The following is a 25203-nucleotide window of genomic DNA, read 5'->3' as shown; positions in this document are numbered from 1 at the left end:
CTCCACCAAGGATGCATGAACATTGGAAAAGGAGCAAAACTGGACTAGCTCTTTTTTTAGTGGGTATGAACATTAAGATCTCCCAACACAAAAAAAAAAAAAAAGATACATTTTTAGGGTTTGGTACTTGACCCACTACTATATAATTAAATGCTAACAAAGGGGCAGACATCATTCCTGCATGAAGAACTCATCAGGGAAAGATGGTTGTTTGATACATTTAGAAAAAGTGTTGTAGCTGAGGATGTTAGGCAATTAACTACAAGATCTATATAGCACTGTACCAATCTGACTCTTAATATCCTAAAACAAACTGATGATTGCATCAGAGATGCTTTGATGTCTTGGAAGCCATTTGCGCTGAAACAAAGACAAGTTGGGCTCACCCTTATAAAATGTAATTATGATGCACTGAATGTGCACTTCTAGCCTTTTACTTCTGATACTGTAATAAGGAGGCATACATGTCTCATAACTCAGCCTTTCCTTGAGGAAATGAAAGCCAAATTGTTGAATGCCGCTGTTGACTAGAGTTTCCTGTTTGGTACCCTTTCTCAAATAGCTCTGCAACAGTTACAAGAAAAGCAGAAAGCTATGCAGAATATCAAACATCTGTTTCATTTTCCATTTCTAAAATATAAAATAAATTATCTGACTAAAAACTAGAGCTACCAATTTTGCAATAAACAGACCAGACAGTAGCATTTCAGAAATAAGAAACAACTTCAAAGAAAGCAGCAGACATGGAAGTGAAAAAGTTAAGAAAAAACAACATTCAGTTAGCAGACCCTCTTTATCTTTTCTACAGCAAAATATATTTCTAGCAGCTCTGAAGATGCAATTAATATCTTCATATTCCTATCTTGATCTAGCTAAGTAGAATATTCCTAATATTCATGGAAGGGGCCATAGCTTCATAGTAATTTCACAAGCAATCTTAGATTGCACCTCCCAGTAATGGAAAAAAATTACCATGGTCAACATTGTTTTTATAATAAAGAATTTTTTGCATGGGGTAAATCTCTCTTTCTCTCTCTGTCTTCTTCCTGTACCCAAACATCACTAAATGTACTAATGGAAAGGCTGATATTTTAGAAATGGAAATAAATATGTTAATATTATTATTAGGTGCAATAAAAACACAACTCAAATAGGTAAAATACCCATATACCATGACTCCCCATTAATATTCCAAAACGTGCACGCTGATTGGTCAGCGTGCACGTTGTAAATCGACTTATATTAATGGAAAAAGGTCCGGTCGCCCGGACTTTTTCCATTAGTATAAGTCTTTTTTTAAAACACTGTCTCGCTATGTTAAAGGAGTTTAACATAGCGAGACAGCTTTAAAAAAAGCAACGGAGATCTCCTTTGCTTTTTTTAAAGCTGTCTCATATGTTAAACTCCTTTAACATAGCTTATAATGTAAAAAGCAACGGAGATCTTGCTTTCTTCGTTGCTTTTTTTTTAAATCTGTTTCGCTATGTTAAATGGGTTTAACATAGTGAGACAGCTTTAAAATAAGCAACGGAGATCTCCGTTGCTTATTTTAAATCTGTTTCGCTATGTTAAACCCATTTAATATAGTGAAACAGTTTGTAAAAAGCAACGGAGAGCTTGCTTTCTCCGTTGCTTTTTTCAAAACTGTCTTGCTATGTTAAATGGGTTTAACATAGCGAGACAACTTTAAAATAAGCAACAGAGATTCTCCGTTGCTTATTTTAAAGCTGTCTCGCTATGTTAAACCCATTTAACATAGCAAAACAGTAAAAAGCAACAGAGATCTTGCTTTCTCCATTGCTTTTGCCCACAGCTCTGATGTACTGCATAGGCATACGCATGCGCAGTACATCAGAACTGCCGCGGAATACCAGACAGCTGCAGAAGGGCAGCAAGGAGGCATTATACAATGCCATTATTTAAGAAAATTAATTATTTTTTTTCTTAAATAATGTCATTGTATAATAGCAATAACCCACTTCTGGGTGTGGGTAATACTGGATTTACCCATGGTTGGCTTTGTTTGGTCCCTCGGGCTTCGCCCTCGTGACCAAACCACGCCAACCGTGGGTAAATCCAGCATTACCCACACTCAGGCATGGATTATTGCTATAATAATAACTTCCTTAACCTATATGTATAAACTTTCTAAACCTTACCTACCCAGACTATAAACACTTATCAACAACCTTTAGAACAATATTATAAGGATAATAATGTGCTATCCTAGCCATTCTAAGGTTATGTTTCTAACCCTTCCACATCTAATTTCTAACAACATCCCTTCTTAACTAACCACCTTTTTCTCCCGATTGTCATCCGTGACATCGATCTGTATAGCATGTCATTCTATGCACTCCAATGCTGTGTAATGATTTCTGTACATATTTCATACTATAAATCTACAAAGATGCTAAATTTCAATGTAACCATGTCTGTATATATATATATATATATATATATATATGTATATATATATATATATATATATATATATATATATATAAATCTATATATATATCTATATATATATATATATATATATATATATATATATATATATATATATATTCACTTATTTTTTTTAAATTTTAACATTTTTAAATTTTCAATGTAACCAAGAATATTGATTGTCACTTGTTTGCACATGTGGAGCTTTTCTCCCCGGGCCTCCGCTGAAAATGGACATGTATCCAGTCGGACTCTCCCGATTAACAAATGTAAAATAAATAAATAAATAAAATAAAATAAATATATCCTTAGGAAACCCACTTTCAGTCTTTTTTGTTCTTTCTGCCGTACCTACAGTTTTCACGAAATGTGTAGCCTCAGTATTTGAACACCTGACACTGAAGGATGTACATATTAACTCTTATTTGGCTGATTGCTTGACAAGAGTACTCCCTTCGGTGTCAGGTGTTTAAATACTGAGGGAATATATATTTACTCTTATATGGCGGATTGCTTGATAAAGACAAAATGCCTGAAGACTGTGCATTCTGTTTTTATTAACTTTTTAGTGTTTTCACAATACACGAACTTATAGAAGTTAGACCTACTACCCAAGCAAACAAAGAGAATTTAGTGGACATTTTAAATGCAAATGATTCCATGATATAATTCCCTCAAGACAAGGTTCAAATAACGATGTAACATTTCAGTCAAACAGTGAAAGAAATTCATTTAACAATTAGGCCATATCAGAAGCTTGCCATGGATGGTTTGGATTGTGCTTGAGAAGCCTGCATTCAACAGCTACAACTGCAGAAGACTTGGGTTTCCATTCCTTAGTTAAGAGAGAAGCAGGAGGGTTATGGCTGACAAAGTTTGCAGATGACTGCAAACTGGGTGCCATAGTCGAAAACACATCTGACACAGATATCCTTCAGAAGGGCCTCACAGAAACGGATAACTGGTGCCAGAGCCATGGCCTAAAGTTAAATGCCAAGAAATGCATAGTCATACCCTTCGGGAAAAACAAGGTTACCCCTAGCTACCATATAGGTGGCAATCCACTGAGCACAGAAGAAGTCATCAGGGATCTGGGGACCCAGGTTGACAGTAGCCTTTCGTTTGACACTCATGTTGCTAAAGTGGTTAGGAAAACCTTCTACATTGCCCACCTGATCATGAAGGGATTCACATCTAGATCAAGGGAGGTCATTGTCCCCCTGTACTCATCACTCATTAGACCTATGATTGAGTACAATGCCCCATTCAGAATGTATCTGACCCGACACCTGCAGCAGCTGGAAAGGCCCCAAAAGTTCCTCACCAAAAGGATAAAGGGTCTCAAAAATATGTCTTATGCTGCCCGACTGAAAGAACTCCAGCTCTATTCAGTCTCATACCGCTTGCTCAGAGGTGACCTGTGCCTGACATATAAGGCCATGTCAAACCCTGATTTGATGAATATGCTTCACCTCAAAAATCTAGATCCTCAGAACCACAAGGGCGGGAGACTTAAACCTTGACACGGTTATTAATAGAACATGCTGGAGGGACAGATTCATCACCCAGAGACTCCCTATGCTGTGGAACAAAATCCCGGTACATGTGAGGCAGAGCACCTCGCTGGCCTTGTTCAAGAGGAATCTTGACCAATGGATGGGGGATCGCAGATATACCCCAGGGATTACTTCAGTGTCACTGCTTGACAGAGGCACAGCAAAATAATAGGCATAGTTTTATTCAAACTAAAGGGGTGGCGAAAGCCAAATAACTATGGGCTAGGCTTATAAATGCCCTTGGGCAGATAGCCTAGTATGAACCTATGAACCTATGAACCTATATAAATGTCTAGATGTTAGCTTAGCATCACTTCCTGGCATTGAAATCCTTCTAGTCAATTCTTCGGGCAGGGGTTCTACAGATAGTGGCAAACAATATAATAATAATAATTTAGTAATTTGGTGTATAGTGAAACAATGTTAGTGTTTATAGCTGTGTAGTATGGAAATAATAACGTTGGAAAAGGCAAAATATTTAAGCATAGTCCTTCAAGCAATATACACACAAAGCCAGCAAAACAGAACAGGGGATACTCTAAGCAGAAAAATGGTAACTAGAGAAGATATATTTTTTTCCTAGTCATAATAGAGAAGTGCAATCTGTTTGCATCATATACAAATTGGCAGAACCCACTGTTTACTTTATCCTGCTTCACTCCTTCTACTTGTAGTAAATGCTTTTTCAGTCTTATAATAATCAATAACAGTCCAAACACCAATTGCGTGAGCCTCTGATGGCAATAAAACGAAGTAAAATGTCGGTTGATTCAACACACGGAGATACAATCGTGAAAAATAAGTAAATCTTTTTATTCCATAGAGTAAGCGCTTTCGCCAAAGGCTTCTTCAGACTCTTATTACAAAGTAAAACTACATAAAACTTGTTTAAAAACCTTCACAAAGCTTGCTATTGGTCATTACACACCAAATTGTCACGTGTTATACTAAATTAAAAATGGCAGAGACATAACATCCTCTGTTAAAATAAAATAGCAGCATTTTGCAGAACTAAGTTCTTAAAAGGCTAACGCTGTAAACACATACGTATGCGCTAACCTATCTAAACATTAAATATTTATGATACAGTGCATAATATCACGATCCATTAGTACATTTGTTTAAATTCTTAAAATGCCCATGGCATACGTACAACATGATGCTCTGCAAAACTAAGGAAGTACATTTGTTTAAATTCCTAAAACTCCCAGGGCATACGTACAACATAGTGCTCTATAAAACTAAGGAAGGTACCTGCGATATAATGCAATGCACTACGTCAAAAGTGTGTAGATGTTGATTTCAAATATTTCATAACTGATTCATTGCAGTGTTGTACCGTTACTTTGTGTGTAGATATAAAACCTAAATTACGGGTATCACTGTGCGATACTCGCATCATATGAGCAGAAGGCATATTTCATCGTGATTGTATGACCTAAAAATGCTCACTAGTACCTCTGTTTAAATTCTTATAGTTCCCAGGACATACAAACAACATAACACTCTACAAAACTGAGGGTGGTAACTACGATACAATGCAAATGCAATGTAAATATAAAACCTAATTTATAGGCATCACTGTGCTATACTCACATCCTATCAGCAGAAAGTGTTGATCGTCATCGTTATATGACTTAAAATACTCAATGTATGGAGCAGGTTATCGATAATCTGAATATACCTCTTGTATCCCCTATCTACACCAGTTACACGGGACTGACAGTGTGAAGCTGTCATATCCACATGATACATCTAATGTGATTAGGTAGAAGTATCATCACCTACGTAACCTCCTACCCTTCAAAAATGGCTTAATCTGTAGCTTTGTGAAGGTTTTTAAACAAGTTTTATGTAGTTTTACTTTGTAATAAGAGTCTGAAGAAGCCTTTGGCGAAAGCGCTTACTCTATGGAATAAAAAGATTTACTTATTTTTCACGATTGTATCTCCGTGTGTTGAATCAACCGACATTTTACTTCGTTTTATTGCCATCAGAGGCTCACACAATTGGTGTTTGGACTGTTTTTGCATTTACATTCAGCGTGAGTTCCTCATCTCGACTGAAAGCAGCTCTGCATTTAGGACTGTGTGCTTATAATAATCAATGTTTTTGTATACATTTTCTGCAGTTTCTCTGATATCAAAAGTGCTGAAAGTAAAAAGAGAGAGAAAAAAACTCTCTTAATTGTTCCCTTCTGGCCAAGGCAACCATGGGTCATTCTGACAACTCAGATTGTCAGTAACAGAGCCTTTGACCCTACCTGTTAGCAACAAGCTGGTCTCCAAGAATTGGGGGAAAGTACTCCATTCTAGTCTCAGAGTTCTCCACCCAACAACCTAGAGGATTTCCTGGTAATGTCTGTTATTCAGTCTCTAGTAAGTCATCTCCCTTTAATAGAAGCTAGACATTTTATTTATTTTTTTATTAGTTTCAGAGTGGGTCAACTAATGTAGACAGTTTGTCAGTTCCCCTAGTATTATAGTATCAAGTGTCTTTGTGTAGTAAAATTTTGGTTTGTTAATATATTAAAATACATCTTTTAATGGTTACAATTCAAAATATTCTTCTTCTCTTTTGGCTGTTCCCGTTAGGGGTCACTACAGCAGATCATCTATTTCCATTTCTTCCTGTCCTCTGCATCTTGCTCTGTCAGACCAACTGCCTGCATGTCCTCTCTTACCACATCCATAAACCTTATCTTAGGCCTTCCTCTTTTCCTCTTACCTGGCAGCTCCATCCTTAGCATCCTTTTCCAAATATACCCATCATCCCTCCTCAGCACATGTCCAAGCCAATGCAATCTCGCCCCTCTGACTTTGTCTCCAAACCGTCCAACCTGAGCTGACCCTCTAATATACTGATTCCTAATCCTGTCCATCCTTGTCACACCCAGTTCAAATCTTAACATCTTTAACTTTGCCACTCCCAGCTCTGGCTTCTGCCTTTTTGTCAATGCCACCATCTCCAACCCATATAACATAGCTGGTCTCACTACCCTCTTGTAGATCTTCCCTTTCACTCTTACTGGTACCCGTCTGTCACAAATCACTCCTGACACTCTTCTTCACCCACTCCATCCTGCCTTTACTCTCTTCTTCACCTCTCTTCTACACTCACCATTACTCTGAACTGTTGATCCCAAGTACTTAAACTCATCCACCTTCGCTAACTCTACTCCCTGCATCCTCACCATTCCTCTATCCTCCCTCTCATTCATACTCACATATTCTGTCTTAGTCCTCCTGACCTTCATTCCTCTCCTTTCTGGAGCAAGTCTCCTCAACCTGGTCCCTACTCTCACTACAGATCACAATGTCATCTGCAAACATCATAGTCCATGGGGCCTCCTGTCTGATCTCGTCTGTCAACCTGTCCATCACCATTGCAAATAAGAAAGGGCTCACAACTGATCCTTGATGTAATCCCACCTCCACCTTAAATGGATCTGTCACTCCCACTGCAGACTTCACCACAATTACAATTACAGTTACAGTTCAAAATATTAAATGCATATTTATCTGAAAGGTTTTGGATGGGTATAAAAAGAGACTGAATGCACAAATTACTGAATTGTTGAAAGACTGAATGCACAAATGACTGAATATTAATTTCTGTGGTGTAATTAACTACGAGCGCGCAGGGAAATGAATGTAGCAGTTATTGTGTATGTGCAAGTGTTTGTAGGTTAGAGTTAGAGGAAGGGTTAGATAAGGGGACATATTTGTTCTGCGTGTTTGGTGTTGTGCATGCTCTCTGTTTTTGGCTTGTGTAGTGGCACTGTTAACAAAAGGGTTTTTAGTGAAATAATATTCATGGTTAAGGGCAGGGTTAAAGTTAGGGTTAACACAAATGAGTGAGGTGTGCTAACCCTAACTCTGTTCCTAACCTTATCCTTATCCCTGCCAAAACTCTAAATCTACATGTTACATTACTAAAACCCTTTCCCTAACAGTATTACTACCAAGATGACATTGATCTTGGTTTCTTAACTGGAATTTACTAATGCAGGGCTTTTATGGCGGCACAGAAGTATTTCATATTTTGTGCTTCGCTCATAGTGGTTGTTCAATGTTTTGTGATTTTCTCATTTTTGTTCAACCATTTGTGATTCTATATTTTTGTTCCACCTTTTTCTGATTCTCTCTTTTGCATTTTTGGCTTTCATGATAGAATCCCGTCTACCTTTTCTGCCTGTTTGCTTTAAAACCTCCTTCATATGTAAACAGTGTTTTGAGAATTTCAAAAAGGTACTTTAAATTTCAATGCTTCTTACACCTGCAGTGGTTGTAGGCCTAAATGTTGTTTTAGAGAAGCTAACCTTAATCTTTTTTTAGCTATTTTATTCAACAGACTTAAAATATTTGTTTTGAAAGACTGTTTCTAGTTGCTACTTACAAAAGGAGTTCTGATCTGCAAGGTGTTGTAGGTAAAGGACATTACACTATCATCCACAGTGAAAGCGTCTTTAAGGTCAAATCCCTCTTTTATGCCTAAACTAGTCTCTATATTTGCCTTGAATTAATAATTTCATCTCATAGATTCTATATCAAACAGGATATTGACGGAGAAACGTTTACTTAACACATGTACATAATAATGTGAGATGTGCACAGGACAGAACCCATTACAGAAGTGTGGGAGTTGTTTGATTCTTTATGAAAATAAAATGGGATCATCCATTTCCCAGAGCCTTTCCAGGTAGCTATCTAAATGCATTGCTAACAGGAAATGTGTCTTGGGAGATTAGGGGAATCTGTTTACCTGGTTAGTGAATACCACTTCATCCTTCTTGTGAAACATACCAGCTCAAATTATCTATAAGGCTGATGCATGATTATTTGTCCACACCACTTCACAGCACTAGAAAGCACTGAAGCCAGAGCACAATGTGCTACTGGATTACTTCAGGGAATTATGCATGCCCTCCACCCTTATACAGTCTATAATCTGCACTTGCATTGCTTTGTGCTCCTCTAGCAGAGATGTATACATCCAACAGCATGTACTTAGTGCTACTGTGTGATAACTCATCATATCAGCAAAAGCAGATATTATAGAGTAATTGCTTCAGGATGGACTTCCTTCTACCTTTCCCCATGGTACTGACTGCATATTAGTCTGGCAACCTCTATGAAGTAAATTCTTTGTTTATAGTGGATTTGTTTGATTGCCTAGAGATGTTTATGAAGTAGATTTCAGTCTCATAATCCACTGATAATCATCTGACTAAGGTGTTTATTCATGACTGCAAATGCCAATACAGTTATAAGATTGTAATTACATTTGAGATTTCTTACATGATGACATATCCAGATAGATATCAGTGTGTATCTTTTCTGCAGTACGTCTTATGCCTCCTTTTGTCAATACCATTTTTGTTACAATATCTCTGACTTTTCCAGAGCATTTTTGTTACAATATCTCTGACTTTTCCAGAGCACCTAAGATAAATGAGAGAAGTATGTGATTTGTTGCCCATTATAGCCAGGTAAAATGACCATGACATGAGAATCTAATGGTATATGTTATGGGAACATACAAGTGTTGAAAGATCTAGCCTAAGATTTATGTCAGCTGTGGCTAATTTCAACACAGACATATAAATCCTGCAGCGATTATCTAAATACTCATGCATATACTGTAATGTTGAGTTGTCACACACATGTACTTTCTCTCGCTCTCTGTTTTTGATGTGGTTAGCAAAACTAGATGAGTAAGCTCAGTTATATACCATGCAGCATCACAGACTATATCCACGTGACTAATGAACCACTAAACATGTTTGCACACATAGTTAGTGACAGTGTTGGGGAACTGTGGGAGACAAACGGCTCAATGCATAATGCACGTAGCATGATGGAAATGAAGTGAAGAAAAGGATGAAGGTAAAAATCAGCAATTGTGTTTGTTCAATAATGTGACTGACAATTCATGTGGTGTGCTTAGCTTTGCTAATCAGTATATCTCTTCTGCTGAGCCTCCATTGGAGTGGGTAACGCTGCAGTAAAAAATGTGTCTGCGCACAGGAACAGAGTGCATAAGTGAATCTGATAATTACACATGGTTTTCTCATGGGTTCTTTCTCAGTATTGTGTGCACTACAAAAAAGGATGAGAAGGAAACTGTCCATACTGTAACAAAATGACTCACTTGGGAAGAGCAGACAAATTTAAGGCAACTATGATGCCCTGTTCAACATATGTGTATATATATATATATATATATATATATATATATATATATAGAGAGAGAGAGAGAGATAATTAAATAGTTTTGTGGCAAATAACATTGCTGAAAAAAGTATGCAAATTAGCAACAGGAAATGAATGCTGGCAGTTAGAGCAGATCTGTAAACTAGCTGTTTCTTGTAGTCCGCTCTTTGATTTGTTCAGCTTCCACTTGCCAACTGAGTGAATCTGACAAAGTCACTTAACCAGACCATGCTCATGGATTATCTTGTGTCCAGTGGGTTTATTTGGTTAACAAAGAAAAAATATTCATCTACAAAGTGTTGTATGCAAAGAACATTAGATTGTAATCCACAGGGAAAGAGTGTCTTTAAGAACAAAGGCACTGTATACTGTTATGGATACTTCCATAAATAAACTTTACAACAGAAGGAGGGAACTCCTGCAAGATAGAACAAAATCCCAAAATAGGAAGGCATCTCTGATTAACATCAGATTAACATCAGTAAAAAACTGCGCTCCCTCATTAAATCATCCAAGGCCAACTTCAAAAGAAAAATAGCCAATGACTCTAAGGATAACCACAAGGCCTTCTTTAACTATGTCAAGAGTCTAGGGGCAAACTCTCAGATATGCTCTGAGCTAGTGCATAATGGCTATAAATACACTGAACCAACCGACATTGCCAACATCCTCGCTGACAAGTTCGGTGCAAACCTCACCCCCCCCTCTCCACCAAAGGGGCTAGCACCCATCCCAGAAGAATGTGGCGCTCCAGATATCTCAGACACACAAGTAAAGACAGCCCTTGCAAAGGCCAAAAACACAGCATCAATGTGACCAGATGGTATCCCAGGTTGTGTCTTACACAAGCTTCAAATTGAACTAACCCCCCATCTCAAAACACTATTCAAACTCAGCCTCTCTACAGGCTATGTACCCAAAGAATTGCATACAGCAACAGTTGTACCACTCCACAAAGGTGGTGCCACAATTGACCCTGGGAACTATTGCCCTATAAGCTTGTCTAGCTTGGTCTGCAAAGCCATGGAACGCATTGTCATGGAGCTCATTAACAGGGAGATTGGGAACCTCCAGACACTGGACCCCACCCAGTTCGGCTTTGTTAAAGGTAGATCTTGCCTCCTGAACTTGGTTGACTTCTTCGAAACAGTCACCAAGGCCATAGATAAAGGGAAGGTGGTCCACACAACATATCTGGACCTCGCTAAGGCGTTCAACACCATCCCACACTCAGGAATCATAGACAAACTCACAAGCTTAAATATCAACCCCTATGTCATGAGATGGGTTGCCAATTGGCTCTCAGACAGAACCCACATGGTAAGAGTGGCAGGCGCCATGTATGACTCTAAACCAGTCACAAGCGGAGTCCCACAGGGGTCAGTCCTGGGACCCTCCTGTTCGGTATATATTTCTCTGAAGTACAGGCAAATGCGGAGGGACTGTGGCTAACCAAGTTCGCAGATGACTGTAAATTGGGTGCAATAATTAACTCTCCGGCTGACACAGACATCCTGCAAAAGGGTTTCTCAGCAACAAACACCTGGTGTCAAAGTCACAGCCTCAAGCTAAATGCCAAAAAATGCATAGTAATCCCATTTGCGAAAAACAAAGTACCTACAAACTACCACATAGATGGGAATCCACTAAGTACAGAAGAAGTAATTAGGGACCTGGGTACCCAAGTAGATAGCATGCTCTCCTTTGAGAACCACATAGCCAAAATGGTCAGGAAATCCTTCTATGTGGCACACCTGATCACAAAGGGTTTCTCATCCAGATCCAAGGAGGTGATTGTGCCCCTTTACTCCTCACTCATTAGGCCCATAATAGAGTACAATGCCCCATTTGGGATGTACCTCACTAGACACCTGCAACATCTAGAAAGACCACAAAAGTACCTCACTAAGAGGATTAAGGGCCTTAAACAATTACTCTATGAAGCATGACTAAAAAGGCTCCAGCTCTTCTCAGTCGCTTACCGTCTGCTCAGAGGTGACCTATGTCTGACCTATAGGGCCATGTCAAACCCTGAACTAATGGACATGCTTCACCTCAAAAAAACGAGATCCCTCAGAACCACTCATTCTAGCGACTTGAACCTATGCACAACAGTAAACAGGACATACTGGAGGGATAGATTCCTGTCCCAGCGACTCCCCTCACTCTGGAATAGCATCCCAATCCATATTCGACAGAGCTCCTCTCTGACCCTCTTCAAGAGAAATCTTGATGAGTGGATGGGTAATCGTAAGTTCTACCCTGGAATCACTTCACGAGCCCTGTTAGACAGAGGCCCAGGTTACTAATCTAATGGGGAGGCGAAAGCCATCACTCTGTGGCTAGGCTTATAAATGCCCCTGGGCAGATAGCCTAGTACTTACCTATGAACCTATGAACCTATGAACTTATGAACCATGTATGGGCTATTTAAAAAGAAATCTCCAGAAGTCAAATGTGGGGAATAAGAATATACAGCATTTTGCCAGCTCACCTTTCACGGGGAGGGTACATTTTCAGAAGTGCTGCAATCCATGGCGGAAATGACAGGCTTTAGGTTTGCTGTAAAATATCTTTCTAGCTTCTTCTACTGGAAACCACTAAATGCATTTCTTACCTACTGACCTGGCCAAATTTCTGCTCTAAAAAGAGGCACTAGTCTAGTGGGACTAACCCAGTCAACAGCGGAAAATAAATATGACTGTTGTATATAGTTGTATATAATTTCTCTATATTGTGTACATATTGATGCTTACCTCTGTTTTACTATATTTGTATCCCACTGTATTTGCTATTTCCTTATTATATATTGCAATTTTGCCTGGAGTGAGACTGAAATTAGTCAGTTGTGATCAGTATTCTACTCCCGGTTTAAAAAAATAAATAAAATAAGCAAATGAAAAGCATTTACAGCTCATGTGCTGAAATAGATCTGTATTGATGACATAGCACTTCTGGCAAGGGCAGCCCAAGTAGGGCATAAGAAAAAAATATCCAAACTACTCTAGGATGGCAACTTACCATTAACCAGCTCTAACCCCACCTGCCAATACTGCTTCAGTGGGTGAACAAATGGATTAACATTGTGTGGAAAATACCGATGGGTTGAGAAGGAAGGGCAAACAAACATACATAAATAAATACATAAATAAATAAACAAAAAAAAATAAATAAATAAATAAAAGCTAGAAGGAAATTGGTTAAATATTCAAGGGCTATTTTAAACCTAAACCATTGATAGTAGTGGAAAGGCTTTGTTGTTATCATTGCAACAAGGACTGTAAAAACTATGATACAAAATGCTGCTGCACTGAAACAGTGAGAAGTGAAATGTGAATTTGATTCAAAACTGGATGAAACACCATGAGACAGGTTTATTATTAACATTCTTAGTAGACATTTTTAGTGACAGCTGCTAGCCAAATCAAATTTAACATTTTCAAGAGCATTTGAATTTGCACTGAATACTGAAATGATAGACACAGATATAGAAACTGTGGATGTATGAAACCTCTGCTGGCAGGAGCACAAAGTTAAGACTTAGTCAAATAACCAGAATATTCTAGAAACCTATAAACACAAGGTCATGAATTCAAAGAACAGTGCCATAATTGTGGGAAGCTTGGACACATAAAATGAACATGTTATAGATAAAACTAAAGGTCTGTGGCTGACAAAGTTTACTGATGACTACAAACTGGGAGTGGTCATAGAATCTCCAAATGATGTCAACATCCTACAAGAGGGTCTTACACAACCACATGATTGGTGCCAAAGTCATGGCCTTAAACTCAATGCAAAAAAAATGCATTATCATCCCTTTCGGTAAGTGCGATGTTCCTGCTAACTACCACATCAATAACAGCACCCTAAGTACGCACTCAGTGGCGAGAGACCTAGGGACACAGGTTGAAAGCAACCTTACCTTTGATCACCATGTCTCCACAGTGTTAAGAAGAGCATTCTATATTGTTCATCTCATAAGTAATTGAGTACAATGCCCCTTTTGGTACATACCTTTCCAAGCACTTGCAGCAATTGGAGAGACCACAAAGGTTCCTCACAAGGAAAATTCAAGGTCTTCAGCATCTGTGCTATGTGGATCATCTGAAATCCCTGACACTTTATTCTGTTTCATACAGTCTGCTCAGAGGCAATCTATGCCTTGCATATTAGGCAATCTTTGACCCTGCTTTATTGGAAATGTTGCATATCTACAAGTCAAACAGCACACGGGCTACTCACTCTTAAGACCATAACCTGGTATGTGACACTAATAGAACCTGCTGGAGGGATAGATTTGTCTCCCACAGGTTACCACACCTTTGGAACAGACTCCCACTTCATGTCAAACACAGCACCTCATTTGCCCTCTTCAAATGCAATCTGGACAATTGGATGGGTAATTGTAAATTCACCCCAGGGGCTCCAACTGTGTCCCTCTTTGATGGGAGCAATTGGTGCTGATCGTGGAAATAAGGGTAGAACTTGGCTAGGCTTATTAGGGCCCTATGGCCATTACCCTAGTAAGGTCCTATGACCTATAACAAAATGCCGTTTCAAGTAAAGAATAAAAGTAAAACTTTCCTGACAAGAGTATAAAATATCTATGGGAAACAGAAAGGTTCACTGCACTGCAGGAACCTTTATTTGGCAATATTTCACAGTGTAGTAAGCCTGAGCAATTCAAAGCTTCACTCTTGCTACATCAGCATTCAGGCAGTTGCCATAGCATGGACAGAGGCCTCTCTGGAGAAGCTACATGCAAGTGTCACAGTCATGGGCAACAGCAGGGGAGTACAATGGTAGCGGGAGTCAGAGGATTGCTCTACTGGTGGGCTACAGTGCAGAAATACTAAGGTAATGTGAGTCAGAGGATGGCTATACTGGTGGGAAACAGCACAGGAATAAATGGTAGTCAGTCAGAGGATGGCTTTACTGGTAGGTAGGAGCCCAGGAATACTATGGCAGGGGGGATTCAGAGAATTGCTCTACTGGTAGGTAGCAGTGTAAGAATACTATGGTAGGGGGATTCAGGGGATTACTCTTCTGGTGGGCAGCAGCACAGGAATACCATAGTAGGGTGAGTCTGGTCTATATCACTTTGTCAAATAGTCTAGTCAGTGAATGACTATTCATTGAACCCACTTAAGCAAAAACTCTTTTTTAGCAAACAATTGTTTCAGCAAATTATTTTCCAGGGAAAAAAGTAGTGGGACAGCTATCAACCATAACAAGCACCACACAATTTAAAACTCAGCAATGTGGAGGGCTTCACCTCCCTCTCCCCCAACTAAATATACCAACTATCAGATTGTACTACAGTGGGGAAAGGGGCAAATTCCTGATGATGGCCAACTACTTCATTTCCCTGTGAAAAACTTTGATGAAACAATTGTTTGCTAAAATCAGTTTTCACATAAGTGGGTTTGCTGAATAGTCCTTCGCTGACTAGACTATTCAACAAGGTGATATAGACCCAGTGATTCAGAGGATGGCTCTACAGGTGGGCAGCAGCACAGGAGTAATATGGTAGGGTGAATCAGAGGATTACTGTACTGGTGGGCAGCAGCACAGCAGTAATATGGTAGGGTGAGTCAGAGAATTACTGTACTGGTGGGAAGCAGCATAGGAGTAATATGGTAGGGTGAATCAGAGGATTACTGTACTGGTGGGCAGCAGCACAGGAGTAATATGGTAGGGTGAATCGGAGGATTACTGTACTGGTGGGCAGCAGCACAAGAGTAATACGGTAGGGTGAATCAGAGGATTACTGTACTGGTGGGCAGCAGCACAGGAGTAATACGGTAGGGTGAATTGGAGGATTACTGTCCTGGTGGGCAGCAGCACAGGAGTAATATGGTAGGGTGAATTGGAGGATTACTGTACTAGTGGGCAGCAGCACAGGAGTAATATGGTAGGGTGAATCGGAGGATTACTGTACTGGTGGCAGCAGCACAGGAGTAATATGGTAGGGTGAATTGGAGGATTACTATACTGGTGGGCAGCAGCACAGGAGTAATATGATAGGGTGAGTCAGAGGATTACTGTACTGGTGGGCAGCAGCACAGGAGTAATATGGTAGGGTGAATCAGAGGATTACTGTACTGGTGGGCAGCAGCACAGGAGTAATATGATAGGGTGAATCGGAAGATTACTGTACTGGTGGGCAGCAGCACAGGAGTAATACGGTAGGGTGAATCGGAGGATTACTGTACTGGTGGGCAGCAGCACAGGAGTAGTATGGTAGGGCGAATCAGAGGATTACTGTACTGGTGGGAAGCAGCAAAGGAGTAATATGGTAGGGTGAATCGGAGGATTACTGTACTGGTGGGCAGCAGCACAGGAGTAATATGGTAGGGTGAATCAGAGGATTACTGTACTGGTGGGAAGCAGCACAGGAGTAATATGGTAGGGTGGATCGGAGGATTACTGTACTGGTGGGCAGCAGCACAGGAGTAATACGGTAGGGTGAATCGGAGGATTACTGTACTGGTGGGCAGCAGCACAGGAGTAATATGGTAGGGTGAATCGGAGGATTACTGTACTGGTGGGCAGCAGCACAGGAGTAGTATGGTAGGGTGAGTCAGAGGATTACTGTACTGGTGGGCAGCAGCACAGGAGTAATATGGTAGGGTGAATCAGAGGATTACTGTATTGGTGGGAAGCAGCACAGGAGTAATATGGTAGGGTGAATCGGAGGATTACTGTACTGGTGGGCAGCAGCACAGGAGTAATATGGAAGGGTGAATCGGAGGATTACTGTACTGGTGGGCAGCAGCACAGGAGAAATATGGTAGGGCAAAGCAGAGGATTACTGTACTGGTGGGAAGCAGCATAAGAGTAATATGGTATGGTGAATCGGAGGATTACTCTACTGGTGGGAAGCAGCACAGGAGTACTATGGTAGGGTGAATCGGAGGATTTCTGTACTGGTGGGCAGCAGCACAGGAGTAATACGATAGGGTGACTTGGAGGATTACTGTACTGGTAGGCAGCAGCACAGAGTAATACGGTAGGGTGAATCGGAGGATTACTGTACTGGTGGGCAGCAGCACAGGAGTAATATGGTAGGGTGAGTCAGAGGATTACTGTACTGGTGGGCAGCACCACAGGAGTAATATGGTAGGGTGAATTGGAGGATTACTGTACTGGTAGGCAGCAGCACAGGAGTAATATGGTAGGGTGAGTCAGAGGATTACTGTACTGGTGGGCAGCAGCACAGGAGTAATATGGTAGGGTGAATCGGAGGATTACTGTACTGGTGGGAAGGGCAGCAGCACAGGAGTAATATGGTAGGGTGAATCGGAGGATTACTGTACTGGTGGGCAGCAGCACAGGAGTAATATGGTAGGGTGAATCGGAGGATTACTGTACTGGTGGGCAGCAGCACAAGAGTAATATGGTAGGGTGAATTGGAGGATTACTGTACTGGTGGGCAGCAGCACAGAAGTAATATGGAAGGGTGAATCGGAGGATTACTGTACTGGTGGGCAGCCGCACAGGAGTAATATGGTAGGGCAAAGCAGAGGATTACTGTACTGGTGGGAAGCAGCATAAGAGTAATATGGTAGGGTGAATCGGAGGATTACTGTACTGGTGGGCAGCAGCACAGGAGTAATATGGTAGGGTGAATCAGAGGATTACTGTACTGGTGGGCAGCAGCACAGGAGTAATATGGTAGGGTGACTTGGAGGATTACTGTACTGGTGGGCAGCAGCACAGGAGTAATACGGTAGGGTGAATCGGAGGATTACTGTACTGGTGGGCAGCAGCACAGGAGTAATATGGTAGGGTGAGTCAGAGGATTACTGTACTGGTGGGCAGCAGCACAGGAGTAATATGGTAGGGTGAATTGGAGGATTACTGTACTGGTGGGCAGCAGCACAGGAGTAATATGGTAGGGTGAGTCAGAGGATTACTGTACTGGTGGGCAGCAGCACAGGAGTAATATGGTAGGGTGAATCGGAGGATTACTGTACTGGTGGGAAGGACAGCAGCACAGGAGTAATATGGTAGGGTGAATCGGAGGATTACTGTACTGGTGGGCAGCAGCACAGGAGTAATATGGTAGGGTGAATCGGAGGATTACTGTACTGGTGGGCAGCAGCACAAGAGTAATATGGTAGGGTGAATCGGAGAATTACTGTACTGGTGGGCAGCAGCACAGGAGTAATACGGTAGGGTGAATCGGAGGATTACTGTACTGGTGGGCAGCAGCACAGGAGTAATATGGTAGGGCAAATCAGAGGATTACTGTACTGGTGGGAAGCAGCATAGGAGTAATATGGTAGGGTGAATCAGAGGATTACTGTACTGGTGGGCAGCAGCACAGGAGTAATATGGTAGGGTGACTTGGAGGATTACTGTACTGGTGGGCAGCAGCACAGGAGTAATACGGTAGGGTGAATCGGAGGATTACTGTACTGGTGGGCAGCAGCACAGGAGTAATATGGTAGGGTGAGTCAGAGGATTACTGTACTGGTGGGCAGCAGCACAGGAGTAATATGGTAGGGTGAATTGGAGGATTACTGTACTGGTGGGCAGCAGCACAGGAGTAATATGGTAGGGTGAGTCAGAGGATTACTGTACTGGTGGGCAGCAGCACAGGAGTAATATGGTAGGGTGAATCGGAGGATTACTGTACTGGTGGGAAGGACAGCAGCACAGGAGTAATATGGTAGGGTGAATCGGAGGATTACTGTACTGGTGGGCAGCAGCACAGGAGTAATATGGTAGGGTGAATCGGAGGATTACTGTACTGGTGGGCAGCAGCACAAGAGTAATATGGTAGGGTGAATCGGAGAATTACTGTACTGGTGGGCAGCAGCACAGGAGTAATACGGTAGGGTGAATCGGAGGATTACTGTACTGGTGGGCAGCAGCACAGGAGTAATATGGTAGGGCAAATCAGAGGATTACTGTACTGGTGGGAAGCAGCATAGGAGTAATATGGTAGGGTGAATCAGAGGATTACTGTACTGGTGGGCAGCAGCAAAGGAATAATATGGTAGGGTGAATCAGAGGATTACTGTACTGGTGGGAAGCAGCATAGGAGTAATATGGTAGGGTGAATCAGAGGATTACTGTACTGGTGGGCAGCAGCACAGGAGTAATATGGTAGTGTGAATCGGAGGATTACTGTACTGGTGGGCAGCAGCACAGGAGTAATATGGTAGGGTGAATCGGAGGATTACTGTACTGGTGGGCAGCAGCACAGGAGTAGTATGGTAGGGTGAGTCAGAGGATTACTGTACTGGTGGGCAGCAGCACAGGAGTAACATGGTAGGGTGAGTCAGAGGATTACTCTTTTGGTTTATTTTGGACATGAGGAGAAAGAAGTGCAGTTTTGGTGACATATATCCATTCACTCCTATGGATGGATCAGGGATTGTAGCAGGAATGCAGGCAGACAGGCACTGTCTGAGTGTGTGTGTGTGTGTGTGTGTGTGTGTGTGTGTGTGTGTGTGTGTGTGTGTGTGTGTGTGTGTGTGTGTGTGTGTCTGAGTATGTGTGTGTGTGTGTGTGTGTGTGTGTGCATGTTTGTGTGCATGTTTGTGTGTGTGTGTGTGTGTGTGTGTGTGTGTGTGTGTGTGTGTGTGTATGTAAGCCTGTAGAGGCAAGTTTGCAACTGCTAGTGTGTATGTGTGTGTGAATTTGTAGAAGTGTGTGTTGTATGTGTGTATGTATGTGTATCTGTGAGTGCGTGTGTGTGTGTTTGTGTGTATGTTTGTGTGTGCGTGCATGAATTTGCTCGTGCATGCATGCGTGTGTGTGTGTGTGTGTGTGTGTGTGTGTGTGTGTGTGTGTGTGTATGTATGTACGTACCTGTGTGTCTGTGTGTGAGTAGGCATATATATATGTGTGTGTGTGTGTGTGTGTGTGTGTGTGTGTGTGTGTGTGTATGTGTGTGTGTACATGTGTGTTGCTAATTAGTTAATTTAAACTAGAAGCAATGAAAGTTTGCAAGTCATTGTGCATTAACATCTATTGAAGAAGTGGTGGAAATGCACACTGAAACATTTTAGGAGGAACGAGGCACTCTGCATTGTACAAAAAACACCATGTTGTATATGCAATTGTTTCTCCAAAGTTCTGTAAGAGCTGACCCTTGACATTTGCTGTTAAAGAGAGTTGATAATATTGGTCCTGTAATTCACAGAAAATGGATTACACCCACTCTTCTAGCAGTGAAGAGGAAGGCTTTAGATCAAATGTGTGATGATAATGAGTTAATTGTAAACACAGTGCTGCACTGGAACTATATCCATTAGAGGACAGGAAGAGTTAATGGTCATGCAAAATTTTGGTATTTTGTTTTCAAGATTTTCAAGATTGATTTAGTAATTGTTTATCAACAACTATTAGTTAATGATGGTTCTACGAAAATACATAGCTATTAGTACATACAGATGCTTGTTTATGAATAGCAGATTGCCATTTAGAGTAACTTCTACATATTCTGTTTCCCAAAGGATAGTAGAAAATTTACTAAAATATTTGAACATAGCAGTGTACCTAGATGCATTGTTAATTACTAGGAAGATTGAAAATGGCCTCCCAAAAAACTATTACAGTGATGCCAAGAGTATGGTTTAGTAGTGAAAACAAATCAAGATGTGACTCTCACAAGTCACAAACTGGTTGTGTGTGTGTGTGTGTGTGTGTGTGTGTGTGTGTGTGTGTGTGTGTGTGTGTGCGTGTGTGTGCGTGTGTGTGCGTGTGTGTGTGTGTGTGTGTGTGTGTGTGTGTGTGTGTGTGTGTGTGTTTGCCCTTTGGCTGAAACGGTGAATGCAATTTGTGATGTTCTCCTGTCCCCAAACACTCTTCTGTAAGAGTTGTAGGGATTTATTGGTTTTGTTAAATAATTAACAGAAGTTTATGCCGAAACAGAATACAGTACTTGCACCTCCACACAGTTTGTTAAAGGAACAAATTTCATTGCACCATGTAATTAACATGTGATAAAGTCAGGCGCAATATACCCAGTTTTGCAGCTTCGACTATCTAGTGATACTTACATTATTAGACACCAGAGCGGAGATACCAATTGGAAATCAATGAAGTACTTCTCTTTCTAGGTACAAATGGATATTTAAACATTGTATCTAATGCCGGTAACTTAATAACTCCTGACAAAAGGTTCATGACAGATTTGAAACTCAAGTAATTGCAAAACTTGTGATTGTCCAATAAACTGTATTACATCATGTCTCTTTTCCACTGTCTTTGTGTTTTCTGTTAGTGGAACAACATGCCATTTCTTTATTTTTTCTTCTTCTTTATGTTATTACAGTGATTTAAAATGTTTTACCCTCACAAGAGGAAAGGGTTACTCCTTTTACTTATATATCACCTCTACTGGCAGAAAAAATATTACAAATTAAAAAGGAAGCTTCAGATTAGATTTTTACAATAAAGGAATTACATCAACAGCACTTTTAAAGTAGAAGTACTAAATAGATTATACACCATAAAGCATAGTTAACGCTGTTTGGTGAGCATAATAATGTAACTGTCTTGGCAGGAGTACACATCCAAAGGTGGAGTCTATATTAATTCATCAAACTTTTTTCAGCAAACACCTAATCATCAACCCCTATTCAGTGAAAATCGCTTCTGTAATTCACTGAATTTACCAAGGCAAAGAAGTAATTGGCCAGTGCACAACTTTGCCCTTTTCTCCACTGTAGTGCAATCTCAGAGTTGGTATATATAGTTAGGGGGTGTGCAGGCGAAACCCCTCACTTGGGTGGGTTTGATTTAGTCAGATGTTGGTCCATTGTACTGCTTTGCAAGCATTTCCTTGCCCTGAATTGATTTTCACTGAATAGGGGTTGAATGATTAGGTGCCAACTGAAAAAAACTTTCAAAAAACTAATACAGACCCCCAAAGATGGTCTATAGCTGTATCAGAATTTGATTTGTTAAACTTAGACTATCCTGCTACAAATGACCTAGCAAAAATGTACATTCAGGCATTCAAAGCTAGAAAAACATTGGTGAATACAGTGCTGGATATGGAAGCTAAAGTCTTGGTATCCCTCTGCAGTACAGGATCACATAATATTTTACTGCACATAGTTTAGCTGTCACCTAGATGAAGGCTGGACTTTATCAAACCAAACTTGGATGTTGTCCTGAAAAAGAAACAGTATTTACGGAAGTTTCTGCATGATAAGCATACAAGGGAAAGACTACTGCATGAGTCAAAGTCAGTGTATTTTTAAGATATGACAGAGTCAGGTCCCAGGTGACTCCCAGGTATAACAACTGATAATATTAATGATGATAATAGTAATAATAATAACTGAAATTACAGGTCCAGTGTCCTTTCATATTGAAGAACTGGACATGTTATAGAAAGCATAATGACAAAATGAGGGTCCGAGTTATAGTGGACAGATACAGTCCTGAAGAACTTCATCCAGCTACAGAAGGAATAGACTATGATACCAACAATCTATGGACAAAAGGAAATGCACACTTTGCAGAGGTCTATAATGGCAAGAAGTACGTGTATGTTGGAAATGCAAGACCTGAAATATCCATAGACTATTAGAAAGCTAACTCACTATACAACTGTAGAGTTTTCAGTTCATAGATTGTCAGCATCAATAAGTGGACATTGGTCTACCTCAAATCAAATAACTCCAAATGCTGTTTGACCCCAAGAAAGTGCAACTTTGTCTTTAAACCGAAAGAAGTGTACTGTAGAATATTACCATGCATTTACACATCAGCATAGGGTTCAGATAAAAATGTAACCTAAAAAGAGTATGTATAATCTCTTATTTTGTTGATACAGTACACAGACAATAAACTATATATGTAGAAACCTTTGCAAAGAAAATAAATGTTGTAAGCAGAATGTAGACACACAGAAAATATGCTACATGAAACTGTAGAAGACTTAATTGTATTTGCAGTAGCAAAGGCTCCATAACTAGTGAAGATAGATGGTATATACCAGTCTGCGAATTAAAAGACTACTAGACACTGCTGTCGATGTTATTTTCTCCTTGGAAGCAAGGGTCTTTATTATTTTCTAGTATTTTATGCATGTCTGTATATGAAGCTATTGCTGCAGACTGCCTTTATTTGAATTTTTCTTGCATAAGATAGCTTATTGGCAAGCAACATCAATAAATAGCAGAAGAAAACAATAAAACTGGAATAAAATTAGAAATGAACTTACAGAGATTATGAACCAAGTGTTCAAGCAGTGTCAGCTTATCGATCAGTGAATTGTCTCGTTCCACCATATCTGAACGTCTTTTCAAAATATTTTGCTGGTTCATTAACAGCTCCTTTCCAACTGTCCAGACATAGGTCATCACTGCAATGTGGGCAGTGAGGACAAGCAGTAGACCAAGAGAGAACCATGATAACCGTCGTCTCAACATAACTTATTAGGCTGTCGTGACTCTGGAGTCTATGTGTATGTGTTTATAGTTCAATTCCTTTTTTGAGTCCAAGAAATAAAGAAAGAATTAATATTAAACTCTTGCATTTCTGAGCTCATCTAAGTCCTCTGATTATATTTCTGAAGGGAACATGAAAACTTGAATCATTCTACAGTATTGTCCGTATCCTTAATAGGAATTTGTAATATTCCATTATCCAGAGTTCCGTGCAATCATCAGGTAAGCCAGATTTTCTTGTTCTGTTAGTTTTTGTGTTTATATCTTTATATCTGCATATGTGGTGCATGTGTGTGTATTTATCTGTGCTTCTGTGAGCTGTGTGCATTTGGCATAATATCAGAAGAAGAAAAAAACATCAAGCTCAGAGTCCCTACTTGCCTTTGACACTGAATTCCATAGCATAGACCAAGAATCTGTTTACCAGATTAGTTGTTTGTGGTGCTGGTACAAACCTACATCTCCCTGGGAATTCAGGTCTGTGTTACGTGACATATATTCTCACAAGTCCTAAAAGTGTGTGTTCTATAACAGTCTACAGTTCTTTGTAATAACTGATCCATGGTGGCAGGGTATCAGTTCTATTCAACTCTATTACAACATTTTTTAAAGTACTCCATGCTCTCTGTGAGAGTGCATTATCACGTCCAGAGGAAGGGGAAATGGTCTGAATAGCTATTGATTGCTATGTTCTTCTTACAAGGCCTCTGTGCCTTGCTAACACTGAAGGGAACATGAAAACTGAATAATTCTGCAGTAGCTCCCATACTTTTATATTATATGTCAGGCCCATTTACTAGTGGCTGGTTAAATTTAAATCCTGCATTTGTTGTCCTGGTCCCCAGTAGCTGTAGAGCCTTTTGTTCTGCTGAAGAATCTACAATTACTTTCTTTCCCTTTCTCTCTGTCTGACTGTCTAACAATTGTATGTTTCTATTTTGGTACACTGTAACAATTTGTTTTTATTATTTTAGTCAGGACCCTGATTCTTTGTGGTACTTTAATCCTAGATTTTATTCCCAAGCCCTTCATTGTTTTTGGCAGCTTAGTTGTGAACATTTGAATTTTGACCCTATTTCTACATCAGGTTGCTTGATATGTGACATTGCTTCTGCTACTCTGTGATATATCCACTTTAATTCACTTAAAGAATCCCCTGTTCTCAACAATTACGTTGTATCTTAGGATACTTTCAGAGCCCTTTGGTTAGTATTGTCCATACTAGTTGCCCTGGTATTCTTTGTCATAACAACTGCATGTTTTAGGCCTCTGTTCTTGCTTTGCTGAAGGGACCATTAACCATTTAGTGGCAGGGCCACATTATCCATAATATTTCAGCTTCATTTTGCATAGCTGTAGTTACCATCTCTCTGAAATGTAATGGGTTGATTAAGATGTTCAATCTTTTTCATCCTGCAGGTGTTTATTTTTATCATTCAGCTTAAACAAGGGAACAAAGAGGTAAAAAGTGTTCAAACAAAATGCTAATGTGCAAGCAAAAGATAGTTTTCTGCAAGAGTTCATTTTGCATCAGTTTTTGCTTTAATTTTTGTAAAA

At 40.1% G+C, this 25203-nt stretch overlaps 1 protein-coding gene across 1 annotated transcript in view; it reads right to left on the bottom strand.

Annotated features, from left to right (window-relative positions):
- The window catches only part of GALNT8 (polypeptide N-acetylgalactosaminyltransferase 8), a 406113-nt gene extending 382264 nt beyond the window's left edge, over positions 1 to 23849 (bottom strand). Inside the window, exon 1 of the mRNA XM_044087557.1 lies at positions 23421 to 23849. Within this exon, the coding sequence (XP_043943492.1) occupies positions 23421 to 23628 (208 nt within the window). The 5' untranslated portion in view covers positions 23629 to 23849. The remainder of the gene's footprint in view (positions 1 to 23420) is intronic.
- Positions 23850 to 25203: the final 1354 nt, after the last annotated feature.

This window comes from Protopterus annectens, chromosome 11.part0 (genome assembly GCF_019279795.1).
Source record: "Protopterus annectens isolate FY-2018-M chromosome 11.part0, PAN1.0, whole genome shotgun sequence".
In the NCBI taxonomy this organism is placed as follows: Eukaryota; Metazoa; Chordata; order Ceratodontiformes; family Protopteridae; genus Protopterus; species Protopterus annectens.
The sequence above is the reverse complement of the archived record's forward strand: the minus strand, read 5'-3'. Positions and strand labels throughout refer to the sequence as shown.